Source organism: Branchiostoma belcheri, unplaced genomic scaffold, assembly GCF_001625305.1.
Source record: "Branchiostoma belcheri isolate BF01 breed outbred unplaced genomic scaffold, Haploidv18h27 scaffold85, whole genome shotgun sequence".
NCBI lineage: Eukaryota > Metazoa > Chordata > Leptocardii > Amphioxiformes > Branchiostomatidae > Branchiostoma > Branchiostoma belcheri.
Genome location: NW_017804520.1, coordinates 1009993 through 1032797, shown reverse-complemented (window position 1 = coordinate 1032797; position 22805 = coordinate 1009993). Strand labels below are relative to the sequence as shown.

Here is a 22805-nt window from a genome sequence, read left to right as displayed (position 1 = left end):
AAAGATGTACCACCCCTATGTCTTAATGGTATGTCCTGTTGACCTCCAGTCACCCTCCAGTGATTATGCAATTATCCAACATGGCGGTGGGTTTGTTTTCTAGTCCGGTACTTTTAAATCCGTAAGAAGAGTTGTCTCACGCCTGTGCACCTAAAACAGACGCAACATGGACGGTAGCGTCAAGATCATCAAGCCCAACCCCATCGAGAAGGCAAACGTCTTTTCTAAACTGTTTTTCTGGTGAGTTTTGTCTGGTATGGAAAATGTGTTGGGGATAGCATACTGTCTGTAGCGTTAGCGTGGGTAGAAAGTAGGTCACCGGTCACTGATACAAAACAAGACACTGCTTGGAACAAAAGCTGTTATCGTTGGTTATGTAGCTGATTTCAGCATATGGTATGCTTGAGGACAGTGCTCTTGTAGCGAATCGGTACACAGTCTACTTTTTGACCATAATTTTGACCGAAGTCCATGCGGCCATGTGCACACAACCCTCCACTCATAATTTATTTTGCCATCATTCACCATTATATAACATTGCGCAGTGTACGGCCAAAGTACATGAAGCCAGGGCTGGAAATTTTTTTGCATACCTGAACAACGACAACAAGAACATTGTCCAACAAATTGTTGCAGTGCAGTGGGACACTCATATCAACCTAGCCCAGCATGGTGCCAGACTGTTTCCAGGGCCTACACAGCTGGTCAACTCCTCGGTTCCTAGAGGGCCAACATGCCCTGAAGGAAATTATACCACAGCCCCCACATTTTAGCCTAGTTACCATACTCAACAGGGTCAGCTTCGGGGTGTTCGACCGGCCAAAGGTTGTTTGGTCCCCAATAGGAGTTTAGTGGTGTTTCTAATTTCTATATACGGGGCGGCAGATAGAAACGGCTCAGCTAAACTCCTGTCAGGGGCCAAACAACCTCTGGTCAGCCGGACACCCCGAAGCCAAGCCGTTTGAGTATGGTAACCAGGCTACCACATTTAGGCCCTGACTCGTACGCTGGCTATTTAAAAGTAACTCAGTCTGGCAATGGCATCCAGGGCTCCAGGCTAATATCAACCACAGTCCAGTTAGCAAAGCTGGTACTACTACTGGTACTACCGGTCATTCGACGCAATTTGACCCACTGTCCATCTAGGGTCAAGGCCACTTGCTTAAGTACTACTGCAAAGAGGTTCACCTAGGGGGGCCCACCAATTCAAGTTTCAACCCATCAACACATGGACAGACACGTTGACATGATAATTGTCTCGCACTGTCAAGATTTTAAGGGCCAGGCTGCTCTCCTTTTCCCCCCTACGTTCAGGTAGACATCAGATTCAGAAATACCTGCACAGCCCCAGTTTTACCTGCAGTGCTGCACTAAGGTACATAAGTAACATATGGACACAAGTAACCATTATGTATGGACACAGTACATGTTTTCGAGCCCTGGTAGAATTATTGTTACATATTTGTACAGCCATACAAATGTTAGCAATACATTGAATTTGAATAAGAGTAATTTTAAAACTACTGTAGTTCTTGGAGACTAGGAGAGTAAAAAAGTCAGTCATCAATGTGTGTGTGTGTACATGCACACGTACACGTAGAGGTCTAGGTTGGATAGTTACCTATTAACTATAACGTTACATAGCAGCAAGGTCATGTGCACTGCAATCTGCACACATTCATCACACAAGCATTTTAGTGCACACTGAGGTCAACACACCTGTTTTTTTGCTGTGATATAATTTATTTGCAAATGTATGGTTACAGATTTTGTTCTTGTCTCTAATGTCACTCAATAATGATCTCAATACAATTGTAGTAAAATAAGCCAGTAAGTTATAACACGGTGAATCAGACTGGCTTATTGTTTTTTTAAGGTTATCCAAAAGGTCATATGTAGACCTGTACAATGTACCACACTCAGGTACATGTACTTTGTACATGTACTACATTACATTCACAGTAAATATATATGTGGATATTAACCAAGAATTCAGGTACACCATACCGCAGCTACTGTACATGTACTCAGTACATGGAGCTGAGGTACTGTACCTGAATTCTTGGTTTACAACTAAGTTCCGTGTACTGATACACATATGCACTCGTACGTATGCACTTGTAATAATTTGAGATGTTGATGCAAGTCATAATCGGACAGGTAAAAAATGTGTCATCTTTTTCAGGAGACATTGGGGTGTTTGTATGTCCTTTCACATTTCATTTTCATGACTTTTTCCAATCTTTATCCTTCATAACTGCTATTAAAATCTGTCAGTTTTCTCCCTACACCCTGCTGCGTAATTTATACTACTAGTATATAATTTATTATACCTTTAGTACTGATAGTTCAATGGTGAAATTCTGCCATGCATTATGATTATGCAGGCTGTCATATGGTGGGCTTTTAATTTTGGAATCTACATTTACGTAATGTACAGAATCAAACAATACAATGATATACATAAGTACTTGTAAATTCCCTTTATGAGTGCATGTAAACTTTTCAACTGTATGAAAAGGTGACGCTGAGGCCATTCCACCTGGGCAGACACATTACAAACTTGAAACACAGCCAAGACAGAAACAACACTGTATGCACTCAGTGGCGTGCCAATTAATACCGCTTTCTTGGCTCCCACGGTAATTTGGCTCTCTTGCATTGTATAAAGTCATTACAGTAATTTACACAAGGTTTCTATTACAGCTTATTCATGGAATAAGGTGTCACACAGAGCATGCTTTGTTGAGCACAAAGTGTAGCCTTGAAATCTTTAAGTTTAACACATTGTATGTACATGTAGTTAAATGCATCAGAGAGCATGGAGGTAAACAATGTGCCATTGGGTGACATTTTGACCTGTAAATTGTTCTGCTAGAATTAAGGAACTTGCAGAAGGATTCTGGTTTGTACTAGTAGATTGGTTCAACGTAGGACAAATGTATATATTGAGTGCTACTTGAATTTGCCTGACAGTGTACAGATAATTAACAATTTTGAAATGAAATGTAAAAGTTAACCACACTGAAATGGAAATAAGCTCTGTAATCTGTGAATTTTTTTTTATTTCAGTCTATCTAACTTCTATCCTAATATGTAAAGTGATTTGGTATACATTATGTAATATATGCTGGTACTGGTAAGTGGTACAGTCGAAAATGCAAGCAAGGAATAATATATGAATTGTACACAAAAGTATACCTTGTAAGAAAGTTTACAAAATTGTACATTTTGCAAGATCATCCAACAAGCAAACTTTTTTTTTTAGTTTCTTGCAGGAAAATGGACATGCAAAATGAAATTGCTTTGACTTGAGCATGTCTTTTTCTAGTAAGAACAAACATGTCTATGCACCATATTAAATGCTATCCCTCTGCATTAGGAAACCTGATCCAAGACTGCATGCAAATGCAATGCCGTGACCTTGCCCCTACAAGTCGATACAGTTGCAAAATTCTTCCCTTTTTCTCTGAATTCAATACAGACATTTGTTTGATAAGAAAACAGAAATCAGCTCACCACGTAAACAGGTAGATAGACCAGCTAGTCTAGCCTTACTTGATTAGCTGTGGGAAACAATAGCATTTTATATTCCAAGGCGGGACCAGAGTGTTTACATAGCTCTCACTACTCAGGTGTAACCAGGGTTCATGTTTGTGGGCCGCTAGGCACGTCGCGTGTTTGCCAGAGTGTTTTGACGGTTTAACCGCTACGAGTGGGGGCCAGCGCTAGCAGCCAGCTCCTCGTAACAAAAGGGAAATCCGGTTCCACCCCAGCTAACGTTAATCCCACTTTGCATGTAGTTTTTAAAAGCCGTGGAGGTGTAGACTGTATAGTAGGACAGTTAGAAATGGAGGATTTTAGCTGTGGTCCTGCTACGGAAAGCAGAGAACACTTGGAGCCACAGGAACCACCAAAGAAAAGGTTGGGCTAACGTTCACTTAAATCTTATTTGTTTGATCATCCTTGTTCTGTGTTTACAGATCAAAACGTCACGTTTTTAAGACAGGGTGGACGTAAACATGTAAAGATTCGCTGATTTTGAATCTTTTAAAGCTTAGGAGAGTGCAATGTGTAAATGTTTTTATAGAGGCTGTGCACACAAATTTGATTGAAGTAAGTACATGTACCGTCGCTGCTGTGGAATTTGATGCTTAGCCTAAACAAAGTTTCAGCTAAGTACACCTGTATGTACAATGTAGGGGAACATTTTATTTTCTTGTGGAAGATTTGTTTCTTGTAACTAAGCATGCCAAGAAACTTAACATTTGAACTGAACTTTGTGGTTAGATGGCCTATAGTATATAGGAATTCACAGCAAATTTACATTTGCAAAAAAAATAATTTTAAGCCAGCCGTAATTAATCCTCTCTTCTTTAATGAAGTCTTCTGACTTAACCTAACTACATAAACATTTTAATGATCTAACCAAGTGAACTTTGCTCAGTACAAATATTACACAAAGACCTTACAATGTACGGTGTGGACCTTAACTAGGTCTAGGTTCAACAGGACAGAGCTCTCACTTCAGGCCTTTTGTCTGTGTGGCCTTTTGGAACCTTACAGCTCAGGGATTTCTGAACGTTAACAACTGCCTGGGTAACCTGAACTACACAGTTTAGAATGTCAATAATACTTGTGAAAGGAGTCGGAGTGTTGGTGTTGTTCATAATGGGAGTCTGGCTTTGTGTGGATATTTTGAATGAATCGAAGGCCTAATGTGTTTGTGGAGTAATGTGTCAATGAATCAATAAACCACTGACAGATTTTGGAACACCTTTTGTCTGATTTTAATGGTTTGGAAGACCTGTACAAAAAGCTGGTTAACTGACTTAGCATTGATGGTTTTAAACATGTTGTGGTCTCCAAGTCTTGCGTTTACATGTAAGTTGTCAAGTATTCAATGAAATGTTTACTTTTTAAAGTTAATCATTACATTTTGAATTTTCTAAACACAATGCCATATACTTGTATATATCAGTGTACATGTATGCCTCCTGTACATTGTTTATGCTTTAATGAATTATGTGTGAAAGAATAAAAAGCTCAATAAAAATGACAATAAAATTAAAGATACACATATCTTGGATCTCTAGGTGCAATATTTTAAGGCCTGAAAACTTTCTTTATCTTCAAAAGTATCTGACAGTGTTTTAATCTGAAATATTGTTGTAGTTTTGTTCTTTGCCTCAACATTTTCCCTTGTGTTCACAGGTGGTTGAATCCATTGTTCTACACTGGTTACAAGAGAAGACTGGAGGAGAGGGACATGTACAATGTGAAGTATGAGGACTCCTCACAGAAACAGTGTGACGACCTAGAAAGGTGGGAACTCTACAAGCTTTTACAGCTGATTTTAGTCAAACATACGGTCACTCCAATTTAATTTCTCGGATTTGAAAGAATAAATCAAAATCAACATTAAAATTACATGGGGAAAATACATGATTGTAATACATATACATTGTACCTTGATATACACAGCATCAGGGAGTGAACATTGAAGTTTTTCTTCCCGCTTCTTTATCGTTACATTTTGTCTGTGTAATGTTACGCCGAAGGGCAGTTATACCAGCTATACTGATACAGATACAGAATGATCACTTGCTGAAATTTTGCTAAGAAATGTCCAGGAACCAAAGAAAATTAACTAGTGTAGTCTAAATTATACATAGAATCATTTTGCCAAAGAAGAGATGGTTTTGTAATGTTTACATCATTCTGTTCCTTTCTGCCATTTTGAATTACTAGTAATTACATATTTTCTCCATCTTTCTGCCTCAGAGAATGGAACAAGGAGCTACAGAAGAGAGGGCGGTCCCAGAAACCCAGTCTGTTGAGGGCAGTACTTAGATGTTATGCTCCTGGATGGAGCTTGTTAGGAATTATAGCTTTTATAGAGGTAAGAACACTTGTCAATATATATTTTGGCACTAACTTTGACAGATATACACGTATCAACATTACACTGAGACAATAAAGTTGGTTTTCATTATTGTGTTGAGTACCAGTATGTACTTTCCAAATAAATAAAGTAAGGACTTTAAATCTTTATTCTTAGTCCCAACAAAAGATACAAATTGGAACATTTGTGTGGGAAAAACTATTAATGTAAGTTCAAATGTTTTGTGTGAATAAAACTATAAAATACTATTTGGTTTGAAATCACACAATCAGACCGTCATCAAATACAATTACAAAACTTTTATGTTTTATACACGTATATAATTTTTTTTTGCTGCATGATGTTGAATTTACATTGTATGTCCTGCATGGTACCATTTTGAATGCAACAATTTTATTACATGATGTATTTCTTTTATGTAGGAAGCTACCAAAGTTGTCAGTCCAGTGTTGCTGGGAAAACTAGTGGACTACTTCAGCCCAGACACACAGATCTCCCTTGGTAAGTATGGAGAAATAGTAGGGCCTGTATGAAAGGAATTACAGTTTAAGTTACATTGTGCGATGACACGTGAAACCTGCAATTTTGTGGCATTACTCTAACAAAGCATCTTTTGTTATAGGATAGAAACAACCAGGTGCATTAGGTATAGTGCAAAACAGTTTGCAACAAATCATTAATTTGCTTTCTGCTTTATTTTCGTTTGCACCTGCAACAACTCCACTCACTGAATTCTGGGAGGTACTGGGACAGTAACAAAAAAAGTTAATTTTGAGGCCTGCGACGTACTAATTTTCTGACACAATTTTTTGCAAAGCATGATCATGCTACATGTAAACCTCAATGGAGGTTGACTCAGCTTTACTGTGTTTACATGTAGCTTTAGCTTTTCTGATGTCTTCACAGGGGAAGCGTATGGCTATGCTGCTGGGATCAGTGCTTGTGCCATGGCTCTGGCAGTCCTACACCACCCATACTTCTATGGAGTCTCCGTCTATGGCTGGAGACTACGTGTTGCATGCTGCTCACTTATACACAAAAAGGTTGGCTACTGACAGTAGTAAAACGTATTACCAGTAAACCTTGAATGTTCGCAGTCACCAGTTTTCTTTGCAGTGACGTCTCTTCTGTAAATTTTTGACATGGCAAATATACAATCATAATTATGATGATAATGCAAAATTTTCCAATCTTGTATTTCGACAGAATTGTTTCAACTACAAACTTAACAGAAAAAAACAAACTTTTGTCCACTTCTGACATGTGAAAATAAATACATTATGCTGAGGATTGATGCATAAGCATTGCAAAAAAATTGCAATGTAGTGTGCACTGTGCAACATTGGACTGAAAATTGTATCCCTTACCACAATAAGTACAATGTGTATCCATTATAATTGTCTTGCAATAAATTTTTACCTTCTTATATTATGTGTTCTACTTTGAAACTATTAAGTTAAAGAATGAGTGAACGTGAGGGTTCATGATTTATGCAATCATGATACAATTTTGTTTTTTATGTTTCAGGCCTTAAAACTGAGTAACAAGGCCATGACAGAGACAACAACTGGTCAAATAGTCAACCTGCTCTCAAATGATGTCAACAGGTTTGACCAGGTACCCTCTTTAACTGTCATTTCCATTCTTCAGTTCATGTATGAGTTTTACAATGAATGTAGAGAGAGACTTACTAGACTGCACTGATGTGCTATCCATATTCCAGTAATTATTTGAATTTAGTCCACTTTGATGTTAAAGTACAAAAATGTACAAAGTACTTGGTAATACGTAATCTTTAAGTTAATAGTGCCTTTTTTCTTTATTCAAAATTTGTTTTCTATGCGTGTACTAGTCTTGTTGTAGTAGTACAGTAACTGTTTGTTAATTGTTAAGAATCCCACACCAATAATTTTATAATTCAGGATCACTTGAATGTAACAACCTTTTCCTTCCAGGCCGTGCATTTTTTGCATTTCCTGTGGATCGGGCCACTACAGTGTATAGCTGTTGTGGTTCTGTTATGGGACGATTTAGGCGTGGCGGGTTTGATCGGATCAGCTGCACTTCTCACAGTGTTACCCATACAGATCTTCCTGGGCAAAGTTTTTGCTAAAATCAGGTGAATGTACAACATGTGCACACATGGAGACCATGCCGAAAAGTGACTAATATGAAGAAGCAACCTCAAAATGTGGTCATTTTCTGTTTCTGGCTTTTGGAATTTTTTCTTGAACAAAAATTATTTCAGATCCCAAGAGTCCTTAAAAATCAAAACTTCAAGAAATACATGTACATACATGTACATTGTAAGTCCATCTGTCAAATTTCCTTTACTCTCAATATTTGTTTGGCATTTCTATATATTGAAATAGTACAAAATTAATGTATAGGTTGGGCCAAAAATCTGGAAATGATCACTGTTTGAGGTCACTCTAACACTCACTTTTATTGTTTTAACAATTTCTGCACCCTTTTCTACGCTCACAGGTTCCTATGTTCCTCCACTACCTGTGGATAGCCCCTGCCCAGGTGGCTACTGTTGTCTCCTTACTTTGGTTAGATCTGGGTCTTTCTGCCTTAGTTGGTGTTGTTGGGTTTGTCCTTCTCCTTCTCCCTGTGCAGACCCTGTTGGGGAGACTCTTTTCTAAGATCAGGTAATGCTTACATTACAACTTTTCTTTAGAATTTTTTTTTAAGTTTCAGCTTTCTAATTCACTTACACTAATTCCTGCTTGTCAAATCAACCTGCTTTGCAGTTAGGGCTGATTGATTGATTAATTGGTTGATTGGTTGATTGATTGATTGATTTACCTATTTTACCTACTAGTACCTTCTGGTAGGCTTACATTTGTATGTAGTAACAATGAAAGAGGTCTGGCATGGAACGATGAAACCAACTAAAGTCATGATTCTTGCAACTGTCTATTTCGATTTTACAATCAAATTTCTGCTTCAAAATTAATCTGCAATGAAAGTATTTTCAGCTGGCATAACTTTTACAGTAAGTTATAAATTACATGACATTGTATGTATAACTTACAGTTACAAATGCATGCTTTTGAGTTCAGAGTGGGTTAACTGAGATGTGCATGAAATTAGATCGTGCTGGTACTCTTCAAAGTGGATGGTCTTTTTCTCAGATACTCTTAAAATATTGTCTTCACCTACAGGAATGTACATGTATGACAGGGATGTTGAATCAGAGTGTGCATCTTCCTTGCATTTTGTTCATTGCTGCCTTCCATGTATCTGTTCCAACAGAGCAGAAACAGCAAAGCGGACTGACAACCGAGTAAGAACAATGAACGAGATCATTTCTGCCATCAGAGTCATCAAAATGTACACATGGGAGAAACCATTCAGCAAACTCATAGCCCAGTATAGAAAGTACGTCCTCTATACAAATGTTTTCTTTTTAAATGTACTTGTAATGATTGTTTGTTAAGATTGGTTAAATTTCATGACTGTCACTCAAAACAGATTGGAGTGAGATCAACTTAAGATTCTAATTACATGTATGTTTACCAAAGGAAAACATATTGTTTTTGCTCAGTTTCTTCTTCCTCTTCTTCTCCAAGCAGTGACCTCTGACCTGGTCAATGTAACTGGTGTTGGGTTACATAATGTTGCAATTTTATAGTAGGAGGGATTTAGACTCCTGTGACCATACATATGTATATGTGAATGTGTTTGAGCAAGGAGGTTCTTTTTGAACCTCCTTGGTTTGAGTAAGAATTAACAGAGCAGACCATATGCGAGGGTAAACATTATGCATTTGCAAATGTTACTTTTTTAGTTTCATTAGAAATAATTTCAAAAGCGTTTATCAGTTCTTGTCATTCAGAAAATAATCAGTTTCTGTTTCTTTTTTCCAGATTGGAGGTGGACAAAGTGCTGCAGGCCTCCTACTGCCAATCCTTCAATAACGGCTTCTTCTTCTGTGCCAGTAAAGTCATCCTGTTCTTCACCTTCATGTCTTATGTCCTTCTCGGGAACACCATCGTTGCATCTAAAGTCTTCGTGGCGATCACGCTTTTCAACGCCATCCGCCTCACTGTATCGCTCTTCATCCCATTCGCTGTGCAGAAGGGCTCAGAGGGACTCATATCTATCAAGAGAATACAAGTATGTCGGAAAATGTTGTCAAGAAAATGTGAATTCTGAATCAGTGTTTTAAGCCAGGACACATTCAGGACTTTGTGCTTCCCATCAATTCGTCCTGACCACTCCCCAACTCAAGTTGGTACTGACAGAGTCAAAATTTAGCAAGATTTTTACAGTAAATGTGTTTCTGAACCTTCACAAAATTTTTTTTTAATTATTTTAAACTTTTAAGGTGTTAATTTTTCTAGTTTGTGCTATTGTTTTTCTGAGCCTTCACAAAATTGCATTTGTGATAGTGTTTATGTCTAATGTTTGATCTACTTAGTAATAAATTCCTTGAGATGTTGTTCTTTTTGTTTGCAGACTTTTCTACTTTTAGATGAAGTAGAACCATCAACAACCCCTGACCCTGCCGTTCAGACCAGACCAGAGGACTGTCATGTTACTGTGACAGGAGTAACTGCTTCATGGGACGAGGTAAGAGTCTGTGCATTGGGAATATAGTTACTGTTTTGGGCTTGTTGGGATGTTTGTCTGTGTTTCTGTGGATCCTGATATACATTGTACAATCATGTATACATGCAGTATTGCCATGCATTCTCAGTGTGCTGCTTTTTTTGTCTGTGGGACTGGAAGACTATATTGTAAAGCAGTATAATATTCTTCTATTTCATTGTTTGATGGATTATGATTATAATTTTAAGACATAGATCAACAAATGTGTCAGAATCCTTCTTTACAGACCAATTCTAGTGTCTTTGAAATGCCACTCACACATTTCTTTGGATATTTTCATTTCAGAGCTTAGAGCCTCCCACCCTAAGGAACATTGAGTTTGAGGTGAAACCTGGAGAACTGGTGGCAGTTATTGGTCCTGTGGGGGCTGGGAAGGTACATTGTAACGTTATTCTTGAATTGTGTATAGAGTACTAGGTGATTTTAATGTCTTTTTTATGTCCTTTGACACTGATATTGCATAGTTCTTATAAAATTATGTTTGCCCATTTTCTTTTCACCAATATATGTCAAATCAATGGTAATAATGAAGAGTCAGAACATTATGAAAACTTGAACATTGCACTTACATTCAAATTCTAATTGCAGAATGACTTACAAGTCATCTTTCTCCAGCTAGTTTCTTAAATATGAGTCAATCATCTCTCAAAATATTATATTGTGACTGATTACTGTTATTGAGAGAAAATAATGTATGATTATTTTGTCATTTTTCCAGTCGTCTATACTGAGTGCCATTCTCCGGGAGCTGCCTGTGACCTCTGGGGAGGTCAGAGTTGAAGGTCGTCTGGCCTATGCCAGTCAGGTTCCGTGGATCTTCTCCGGCTCCGTGCAACAGAACATCCTGTTTGGGAAGGAGATGGAACGGGAAAAGTACCAGAGGGTCATCAAGGCCTGTGCCTTACAAAAGGTCATTGGTTTTGTTTTGTTTTCCTTTAATGCTCACGATCATATGGGTTAGGTGACATAGTGGTAGAGCATTTGACTATGAAACGGCGATACCTGGGTTTGATCCCAAGTCGTACCCGAGACATGTCTAGACATGCGCCCCGACGTTGTGCCCTTGGGAAAGACACTTAACACGACTTTTCTCACTCCACCCTGGTGTGAATGGGTACCTAACTTTGGTCACCTGGTGGCAGCCGCACAGACCCTTGCAACAGTTCCACAAAATTGTGTTGACGTGTACTACGTCTTTTTTCAAGGAAAAATTACATTAGTATCCATTTAGGTCTACAAGACCACAGTGATTGGAATTGTATACTGTAGCACCACCTAGTATAATTTTTTTTTTTTTTATAGATGTCGACAATGAAATCGAAGTCATTGGTGGCTTGACTCAGGGAGATTTGGCATCATGCTAGAATAATGATGATTGTTGAAGTCAGACTAACTCAATATTGTGATTTTACAATTGAAGCAGTGATTACAAATTTTCCAAATGTTTTTGTATAGGACTTGAGTCTATTTTCTCATGGTGACCAAACTCTTGTGGGAGACAGAGGCATCATGCTCAGCGGAGGCCAGAAGGCAAGAATAAACCTGGCTAGGTGAGTTACTGAATATAAAAGATGTTCATTTTAACTGAGGAAATAACATTGCAAATCTAATTTTATTAGACCCTGTATAGATAAGTCTTCTGAAAGAAGAACATAGAATCCTTTTTAACAGAATGTCAACTGACAAAACTTTACTTCCTACATACTTGTACATATAGAGCGGTGTACCACGATGCTGATATTTACCTGTTGGATGACCCGCTTAGTGCAGTAGACGCAGAAGTGGGGAAGCATCTCTTCGACAGGTAAAAGACTCTATTTATGGTATTTTGCTTGTACTTGCATGTATTCGTTATGGAATATTTGAGCAAAAACAAAGTTCAGCACTGAAAAAAAAATGGTTGACTGTACAAAATCAATCAAATAAAAAAATATAAAAAAAAAATATAAGTGTACGTAAGAAAAAATATAATTTCAGCCAAACCTAATCATGGACCATACTGTCATAAAATTAGGTGCACAGCTCCAAGTTGGGTACGTACAATATATTCCCATGCAAATATATGAGATTTGTTACTTTTATGTACATGTACATTGTAACTAATGCTTCTGCACGGCCTATTCAGATGTATCCAAGGCACTTTGAAGGACAAACCCAGAATTCTGGTCACCCATCAGCTGCAGTACTTACAGTCAGCAAACAAGATTCTCATTTTGAAGGAGGTACGGACTTTCCATGACAGGTCTTACAATTTAAGATAAAGCCACAGTTCTTAAATAATGTAGTTCTTTATCACCCCCTCCTTCTATTGTGTGTCAGTGTCAGACAGTGGTTTTCTTAATATAATTTAATAACTGCATGCAAGCATCTTGTCTAACCTCTATACTTATATATGCTCTGCTAGCTGTGCTTCTGTTGTACTGATAGCCAATAACCCTTTCCCTGCAAAGGGATACTGTTCAAGTCCTGTACAATCAGCACGTTGGCAGAACGTACTGGGCCTGCACGAAACCCTGATTTTGCACAGCTTTTTCGTTGGATGTTTGGCAACATTATAGTACATGTAAGTCATTACATGAGAATTTTGCCAGTTGCAGACAATATCATTTCCGACACAACTACATTTGTACAGGTGGGATGATATGTTAACCTTATACGCGTATAGTACCTAAATACAACCTTACATGGGACGTTCTGCCAAAGTGCTATATGCACAATACATTACGGGTCTAGCACAGGTGCAGTACGTTCTGCCGATGTGCAAGTCCTGTACAGTGTAGACTACTGGTGGTCACACAGTTCAACAGCAATCTGACTCTGATTCTGACTGTTGGTAGGGTGAACAGTTGATGTTGGGGACGTACCAAGAACTGGTTCAGTCTGGAGTCGACTTTACCGAGCTTCTCAAGACTGATGATGAAGAGGAGGAACCTGGGGAGGAGCATGGAATTCTGGAAATAGACGGTGGCCTGAGACATCGATCTCGAACCATGTCTAGCGGCGCCAAGGATGGGAGGGTGTTATCTCTTGACAAGATCAAGGTAATAAAGTGAGAATTTTTTTCCTCCAACACTGGAAGGATATGTACAATTCATGTACATTGTAAGATTTGTACCTTTGGCGATCCTCCCGGAATCACAGTGTAGTATTCCTGTATTTACTTGTTCTGTCTATAAAATGACTACAGCTTGAAGAGAAGGCCCCAGAGCAGGAGGAAGAGGACAGGAGAGAGGGCGTGGTGGGCTGGTCTGTGTACAGGGACTACTTCACCGCCGGAACGGGGTTGGGGGGCATCATACTGGCCATGTTCCTCAACATCGCAGCACAGGGGTTATTTATTGTCACTGACTGGTGGATGGCATACTGGTCAGTATAATATATTATACTTATTTATTGCTTTCAAGTTCTAATACATCTGTAAAAGTCACAATAGCACCTTTTCATTTTGATTTGAACATGAAAAGAGTGTGCTGCATGCAGCTTAGAGAGCATTTGAAACATATTGTTTTTGCTACGTTTCTTCTTCTCCAAACCAAAAAGGTCAATGACCTGAACCAGACTGTCTGTTACCATGGTAACCAGTGTTCTGATATATCATGTTGCAATTTTATAGCAGTAGGGATTTAGACTCCTGTCTGACCATATATATCAATGTGTTTGAGTATGAATTGAGCAGACCATATGCAAGGTAAACATTATGCATATAACATTATACACATGTAATGTTACCTTAAGTTTCTAGTTTAAAGACTTTGTTGTGTATATTTCAACCCATATTGTATTTTTTCTCCAGGGCCCAAGAGGAAGAAGACTATTACAGAGCAACCCATCCTGCTACAACATTACCCTCCAATGGGGTTAACACCACGTTACCATACAACATGACTATACCAAGTAGGTTGTGTGAAAGCTCAAAATTAATTTTTGAGACTAGGTGCACTGGTACACCCAACCTATAAAATTGAGGTGCACAAAACATTTTTGGGTGCACCATATAAGATCAAATAAGTAGAATGTCAAATTATGTTTCATTTCTTAAGAAAAGTAATAACAATCATGCTTTTATTATTTTTCTGACACTTCAAATTGGGTACACTAAGCTAAAGGTGCACATGCACCCAGTATTTCAAGCCCTGCTTGCAAAAAGAGACAACATTACAACTTCCTTTGTTGTTGATATCATTTTTTTCTTTGCTGTGGACAAACTATAGGGGTTGACACCAACCGCAACATCTACGTTCTTGCTGGAACGACTGCAGCGCTGGTAGTGTTCAGTGTGTTCCGCAGTGCCTGGATGTTTGCCATGTGCATCAAGTCCAGCCAGGTGCTCCATGACAGGATGTTCAGCAGGGTTGTCAGGGCGCCTGTCCTGTTCTTTGACTCAAATCCTGTCGGTAAGTTCTGCTAATAAAAAATTTCTGTTGTGTGACTCTTTCCATAAATATATGAAGTTTCATCGGGGTAGCAAATAAATTATGTCAGGAAAGTTGTTATATACATTTGTAAAAGCTGAAATGTCATCAGAAAAACATCACTGTTCTTCGATCTGTACTAGTTCTGCAGCTAATTAGAAAATTAAGTGTCCAACATATAATGTTTAATTTTGTTGGACATAACTGTTGATACTGCAATACATGTGAACCACTTGGTCTGAATACGCTAAGGCTCACCCTTATTCTTACCAAAAAAAACTTAGTACTTGTACAAAATGTACATGTACATGTACAGTAGTTGTTCTCTTCAAACATGGAACCTTTGGTTTTGTAAACCATAGTTTGCATTTTTAATTTGTGATGAGAGGTTGTTATCTGTTTCTTCCCAGGGCGAATCCTAAACAGATTTTCCAAAGACTTGGGACATCTGGATGATCTTCTACCTAGCATCATTCTAGACTTTGTGACGGTAGGTGGACTGTTAACAGCTACTGAATTTTCAAATGTTGAAAACTCCTGTTGAAATTTTACATTTTTCGTCTGTGTAACAGGTTGGTGAAAAAAGCAGTCCAGTCCAATCGGCGGAAAAACAGTCCAGTCCAATCGTATTTCGCAAGGGGCGCTACTACATGCAGAAATGGCTGGACTGCTTTTTTACCCCCAAATCGGACTGGATTGCACTTTCCGCCAATTGGACTGGACTGCTTTTTCCACCAACCCCTGTGTAACTCTTGGAAGAAAAATGTGCCATGTAAATTTACTCTCCAAGCAGAGGTTGTGGGGGAATGTGGCCGTGGAGCTTCTCTGGCTAATGGATACTGCCTGGCCAATTTGATACTGTCTTTTTGCCACTGATAGGGATCTGCTTGGAGATTAATGTAAATTGTCTTTCCAGATTACGATGCAGGTTTTGGGAGGGGTGATTCTAGCTGGTGTGATCAACCCCTGGGTGTTCATACCGGTGGTGCCTGTGGTACTCCTCCTAGTGGTCATACGGAGGTACTACATGCGGACATCCAGGGACATTAAGAGACTGGAGGCTACAAGTAAGTCAAAGAAAACACAACTTTCTGGAACTTCTCATGAAAAAGGAGAGTTCTGTTGTACAGTTTTACTACATTATGATAGTCATTGCTACAGACAAAGAATCTCATCATTTCTGTCACGAGGTACTGGACTGCTAGTTCAATGCATAAACCTGTCAAAACTGAGAAACAGTACTACTTGAGTCCTGTAGTACCATCATTTTTTCCAGGGGGCACTAATATCTTGCGTTTCCCCCCCAGCTCGCAGCCCAATGTTCTCCCATCTGTCAGCCACCCTACAACTTACATGTACTAGGGTTGGTGATTATGTAACGGTACATGTAGTACCATCCTTTGTTGACAGGGGGCACTAATGTCCTGTGTTTTCCCCCAGCCCGAAGCCCAGTGTTCTCCCACCTGTCTGCCACCCTACAAGGCCTGTGGACCATCCGAGCCTTCGGTGCCCAGGAGAATTTCCAGCAGGAGTTCCACGCACACCAGGACCTGCACTCGGAGGCCTGGTTCCTGTTCCTGGCAGCCAGCCGCTGGTTCGGGATCCGCATGGACTGGCTGGCTGCCATCTTCATCATCGCAGTGGCCTTCTGCTCTGTACTGGCTGCTCAGAGTAGGTTACTTTCATACCTTATTGAATTAAACATTTTGCATGTCTGTTGCCATTGGTTAAATTCATAGATAGAAATAGACTCACTCACTCATTCAATGCTCTTCTGAACCTAGTGGTTCTTGAGGTGACCGGAAAGATTTCCATCTGGCCCTATCCGCAGCTGTGTCAGGGGCTGTGTCCAGAGTCAGTCCGCTCTCTTTTAGATCTTTCTGTATTGTTCTCCTCCACATCTCTTTTGGATGCCCTCTATTTCTTTTTCCTGTTTCTTGCCATGTTAGGGCAGTTCTGGTTATTGAGTCTGGGGGCATGCAAAAGGCGTGACCACACCAGGCCCATCTACGCGCTGCAATAGTTTTCTCCAGAGTCACCATTCCTGTTCTATTGAGAAGGTCCTCGTTCGACAGAAATTGAGAAATTCACAAAAACTCATTTCACGGAGGTACATGTATGAAATCTTGGATTTCTTGATCTAGGACTGTGTTGCTTTGTTGTTTCCTGCAGGTCTGGACAGTGGTCTGGTGGGACTGTCCCTGTCCTACGCCCTGATCCTGATGGGGGGGTTCCAGTGGGGGGTGAGACAGAGCACCGAGTGTGAGACCCTGGTAAGGAAGTCTACATAATACATTATGATGCAAATTTCACCATCAACACGAAGTATATTGAAGGCACCAAGCACTTGTAGCTCTATTTGGCTGATGTACATGTCCTTCAAATAGATTTAGTCAATCACTACATTTTCTTACTCATTATATACATATTGTAATTTCAATATGTAGGTACATGTACATGTATTTGTCAATTACAACATTGGGTAATGGGAGGGGTGCACTGTACTGTATAAACCACTGAATATGAATTTGCTGCTTTGTGTGTATGTGGCTTAGCAAAATGAGTTGAAACTGGAGTGTCACATTCAATTTGTCTGCTTGTTCTTTGTGTAATTCTTATAAGAATATCAATTTAAATTTCTACACAAAAATATGTAATGTGAAGGTTGTGTAGCTACAATGTAAGGAAACTATGTTGACATACATTATATCTTGTTTTATTTTTCTACAGATGACCTCAGCAGAAAGGATAATTGAGTACTCCAAACTTGACCAGGAGCCCCCCCTGGAGAATGACTACAGTCTCCCCCCTAACTGGCCAGTCCACGGCATCATCACGTTTGAGGGGGTCAGTTTTTGCTACTCCCCTGACGGTCCAAAGGTCCTCAAAAACCTGTACGGCTGCATACGTGCAAAGGAGAAGGTAATGCAACATGTATAGTGTTGTTTTTTTTACATCCATTTGCATTTATTTCGAAATTCCTTTTTTTTTCTTTCATTTTTTCTCCAGTAATTGTTAGTCACCCTGCTTCTGAGCTAGACTCCAATCCCAACTCTTGTCACACGATGCAGGGTTGTATTATACAGGTCATGTGCTTGAATGTTTATTGTCCTGTAAAATTAGTAGAAAATCCTTCATTTTTGTTTACACAATATAATTACAAAATGTATGTAGTGTAAAAAAAAGTATAAAAATGAATCCTCCTTGTCATGATCAGTGCATGATCACTTCTTTTAATTTCTGTTCAGGTTGGAATTGTGGGTAGGACCGGTGCTGGGAAGAGCTCGTTGATGCAGATGCTGTTCCGTATGGCGGAGCCGCGGGGGCTGGTCATGATCGACGGCATCGACATCACCAAGATCGGCGTTCACGACCTCAGACGGAGGATCTCAGTCATCCCACAGGTCTCAACCTTTAGTTAGCTCCCTCAATCCTTGCTTCAAGAGTACAATTTGACAAAGTCATTTTTGGAATTTGAGAAAGGATACAAAAAAGTTGAATTACTGGTACAAGAATGAAACCCCAGAATTGAAATTAGACGTTTGCTTACTACAAAAGATGTCATGCTAAAGAAAAGATGTGATACTGCTATTCATGTATGATTACTGCCTCAGTCTGTAGAACCATATTTGTAATAGCAAAGATCTGAATGTTGCCTACATTTAATTTGCAGGATCCAGTTTTGTTCTCTGGAACTTTGAGGAACAATCTTGATCCATTCAGAGAGTTCACAGACAACCAACTATGGGGAGCATTGGAAGAGGTACACATTTGTACTGCACACTTATTTTGATTTTGTTCAACTTACATGTAGTCTTGTAAGTTTATTTTGTTGTGCCTTACAGGTAAGCCACATCATGGTACATGTATAACACAGCAGCCTTGTCCTGGAAGTTTAGGAAGTTGGTACAATGTTTAAACTTAGTATAAGTTACAAGAAACTTTCACTGGTTTGTAGTTTTGCAGTAGTAGTAAATTATGGTTGGTATGGTACATGTTTTACATTTTCCCCTTGCCAGGTCCAGCTAAAGACTGTGGTTGAAGAGTTGCCAGGAAAGCTTGAATCAGAGTTGGCTGAATCTGGGACTAACTTCAGTGTGGGCCAGAGGCAGCTGGTCTGTCTGGCCAGGGCCCTGCTCAGGAAAAACAGGATTCTCATCATTGATGAGGCAACAGCAAATGTAGACCCGAGGTACTGAACAGTTATTGTGGTGAAGTATCTCCACAGTATTTCCACAAAGAATGCATATTTGTGAGAGAATTGCATGTCAGAGTTTGACAAGAAAGGATGAATAGGTTCAACTTTAGTCAGTGTCAAACCATGTAAACTTTCTGCCACTTTCAGATATACTGTGATACTTTGAGACTCATAGTTCCATTTTAATAGAAACTTGTATCACTGTTTGAGGTTTGTAAAGAATTATCATTATACAGAGGGTTGCTCAAATTTTACACAGTACCTACAGGTAATGCTAATGTGCCTATTTTACAACATTTGCGTTTATCACAACATATCGGATCTCAACTGAAATCATGTACAGTATTATTTTGGAATATAAGATGATACTTGTATTTCTGGCTGTAGGACTGACCAGCTGATCCAACAGACCATCCGGCACAAGTTCCGACACTGCACAGTGCTGACCATCGCTCACAGACTCAACACTATCATAGACATGGACAGGATCATGGTAGGGCTTCACTCATGCTGTTTTCCTTTGCCTGATTTAACTGAAACTTATAAGTACATACATGATTGATTCCAAACACTGATCTGTAACCTGGTCAATGACCTGAACCAGACTGTCTATTACCATGGTAACTGGTGTTGGGTTACATAATGTTGCAATTTTAGAGGGATCTAGACTCCTGTCACCATACATGTATAATATGAATGTGTTTGAGTAAGAATTGGGCACTGACCATATGCGAAGGTACACATTATGCAATTTTGCTTTGCAAATGTTACCTTTCTAGTTAATCTTTACTTTTTCCCAGAGGAACAAGTAACAAAATTTGTGTTGGCCTCTTAAACAAACAGCGGAACACTGTAAAAGCTGCGCACCTGTTTGTAGGTTATAGACGGAGGACACATCAAGGAGTTTGATGAGCCCTTCTGGCTGCTGGAGGTGAAGAGACACGGCTGGTTTAGCCGATTGGTCGACGCAGAAGGGCGCGCGTCAGCCGCCGCTTTGCGGGAAACGGCAGAGCTGATCTATCGTGAACGCAACCCAAACGTTCAAATGACCTGGCTCTAAAGGCAGTCATCAGTGTTATTTTCTTTTTCTTTAATGTCAAGCAGGAGTATGGATCGGTGTGCACTGCACATCAGCTTTGGTGGGAGCACTCTGTCTTTGCACAGCATAATCTTTTCATCGAACCTCCCTCCCTCCTCAGTGCACACATCCAAACAGATGATTTTGTAAACTACACTGTAAGGTTAGCCTGGGTGCCATCCTCTGTAGTTTCCTCCTGCTCTCTAATGCCAAATGACAGGATGGCACCCAGGCTGCTGTAAGGTTGCTTGTGCTGTTGAATCCTGAAGGTGTTGTGGAGAGGAGAGAAAAATAACTCTTTCTATTGCTGCTGTACAATATAACGCTTGGTATAATGTACAATGATGTTGGCTACATGTACATTTTGTACATGTACATGTAGCATCAAATTCTATGTCATTTACATTTCATTGCAGTACCATAGACTTTTTTGGTGCAGTATACATTTACCTCTAACATAGATTTTCTATCTTCCAGTGAGTTTGGTCTCTTCACTCAGGCAACATGCATTAAAAAACTTTCTTTCTTCCCATGTGTTAGTTTTTATTTACATGATGGTATTTGTTGTGCTTTTCCTCAGTACATAATATACATTCTCTTCCTTTGGCAAGTGTGGTACCTTCTCATCCAACTTTTTGGTGGCCTTGTGTTGACATTGCGGATCATTAAAAATACCATGCAAATGTGTGGTGCCTTTTATCCAACTCTATGGTGGCTTCATAATACATATATAGACAGATCCTTAATATAATATGGAACAGTTACTTGCTGATAACTTAGACTTGATACTAAATTTACATAAGTTCCTGCATTCTTAACACGTCACGTAGATACATGTAAGTATGTGGTGTCAATGAATGTTGTTACTAAAAATGGTCTCTTTCTCACAGGTGATAGATGAGGGCCGGATAAAAGAGTTTGATGAAGCTCACGACTTACTACAAAGGGAGGGCGGGCTCTTCGGCAAAATGTTGGATCAGGTCGGAGGGAGGGCCGCGGCCGAACTTCGAGAGAGAGCGGAGAACCTCTACAAGCTGAGGCACAGGAACGACGAGATCTGGGACCAGATAAAGGACAGTCAGAGGATCCACCTCGCTAACTACCTCCCATCCTCCGGGTACACACACATCCAGATCGAGACAAACGTATGACAGGAACGCAGAGAGAGTTTCACAAAGAAGTTGCTGCTTGTGAATTTGAAAAGACACAGCTTATTTTTATTCTATTGTCTTTTCCAAATCTTAAGTGCAAGATGCAATAAGTAGTATTCCATGACGTTTTAAAAGGTTGAAAGAATCTTATCGCTGTTTTTGGAAGCCCCTTAGCAGCGACAGCTATAATGTTGGACTAAACATAATTTCAGATCAGGTACAGTTACTGTATCATCATGTAAATTCCCTCTTTTTATGCAATCAACGTACATGTGTACACAAAAGGTCTACAGTTGTAGGTCATTAAATTTTTGCACAAATAGCATTTAATGTCTTTCTGTTTGTATAAAGGTGAAGAATGCAACATTATGTAAATCATGGCCTTTTTTGTATATTTCCATTGACAGATGTATTTCCGGTGTGGTTGGCTATAGAAAAATGCTGCTACAATGTAACATAATCATGTTGGAAATGAGTATGGATCTTACACCCCAGTCACATGTACATTGGTATATTATATGTATCGTGCATGATGTGCATTTTGTACATTGTACATGTCATAAGTTCATCAGAAATTTTATACAATGCAATTCAGTCCGGTGTATGTTTCATGTTAGCAATAATTCTGTCTACATGTATGTCATTACTGTATCTGCATGTGTGACATATTGTCAAGAGCAATTTACAAGAAGAAATTATTGTGAAGATCTCTTTTTGCAAATCTAACATAATGACTCTTGTTTCCAGTTTTGTTACATTGGCAAGACTCAGTGGTGTGTTTTTGTACTGTCACTATGAACAGTCTGTATAGAGAGTATGATATAAGTGGAGTAACATATCATTCATAATGTATCCTACCACAACACAAGCTAAGAATTCTTTGTTTTGTACTTACATGTACATGCACATGCCAGACTTAGCATCTACATAGAATATCGTCAAATTTTGTGGCCTTAAAAAGATGTGCAACCGTCCATGCAGCAAAGCATCGCGTGGTCGTTGGTGGCTAAACCAACCAAGTAGTGCTACAATCTTCTCCAAAGTAAAGTGTCCATTTTTGGTCGTGTTAGTTCTGTTTTGTTCTTGTTCTGTTCTTGTTCATCTGAAAATATTTTTGTTATAATTATGGTTCTAGTTGTAATATTCTATTGATATCTTAAGGTAGCTACATGATTGTACATTTGTCCATACAAGGTGAAGAGAGATATTGTTGTAAAACGTATTTTGAAATTTTGTAAATTCTGTTTTCAATAAAGAAATACACCAGTAAATGATGGACTATATGGTGTGTACATTTTATACTGACTGGAAAGGGTATACTGCAGCACAAAATGACACAATCACCTAGCACATAGTCTTAACACGGTATTTTTTTCTTGACACGAATAAAATGCAGCGTAGAATACTTTCAGAAACATTCCGGCCAAGGAACAGGAATTGA

General features: G+C 39.2%; 1 protein-coding gene across 3 annotated transcripts; it reads left to right on the top strand.

Annotated features, from left to right (window-relative positions):
- The first annotated feature begins 71 nt into the window (after nt 1–71).
- On the top strand, nt 72–22634 carry LOC109487081 (multidrug resistance-associated protein 4-like). Of its 3 annotated transcripts, none has more exons than XM_019791042.1 (29): nt 72–240; nt 5215–5325; nt 5785–5902; nt 6328–6406; nt 6812–6948; nt 7433–7522; nt 8393–8559; nt 9167–9292; nt 9781–10030; nt 10373–10486; nt 10811–10900; nt 11244–11435; nt 11981–12075; nt 12243–12329; nt 12651–12747; nt 13363–13566; nt 13713–13891; nt 14319–14419; nt 14737–14919; nt 15348–15427; nt 15854–16004; nt 16378–16608; nt 17110–17210; nt 17668–17859; nt 18186–18341; nt 18611–18700; nt 18957–19129; nt 19523–19628; nt 21104–22634. In XM_019791042.1, exons 1-29 carry the CDS (start codon nt 167–169, stop codon nt 21362–21364), a joined length of 4035 nt encoding a protein of 1344 aa, XP_019646601.1. In that variant the 5' UTR covers nt 72–166; the 3' UTR covers nt 21365–22634. The 3 variants fall into 3 exon arrangements, with proteins under 3 accessions (XP_019646601.1, XP_019646603.1, XP_019646602.1); XM_019791044.1 differs by lacking the exon at nt 8393–8559 and adding an exon at nt 7861–8024; XM_019791043.1 differs by lacking the exon at nt 72–240 and adding an exon at nt 3653–3924.
- The last annotated feature ends 171 nt before the right edge of the window (nt 22635–22805 follow it).

Coding starts and splice junctions, on each gene's coding strand:
- LOC109487081 (XM_019791042.1), top strand. CDS start 167: ATGGACGGTAGCGTCAAGATCATCAAGCCCAACCCCATCGAGAAGGCA. Junction 7,523..8,392: donor ATGTCAACAGGTTTGACCAG/GTACCCTCTTTA, acceptor CTACGCTCACAG/GTTCCTATGTTCCTCCACTA. Junction 8,560..9,166: donor AGACTCTTTTCTAAGATCAG/GTAATGCTTACA, acceptor CTGTTCCAACAG/AGCAGAAACAGCAAAGCGGA.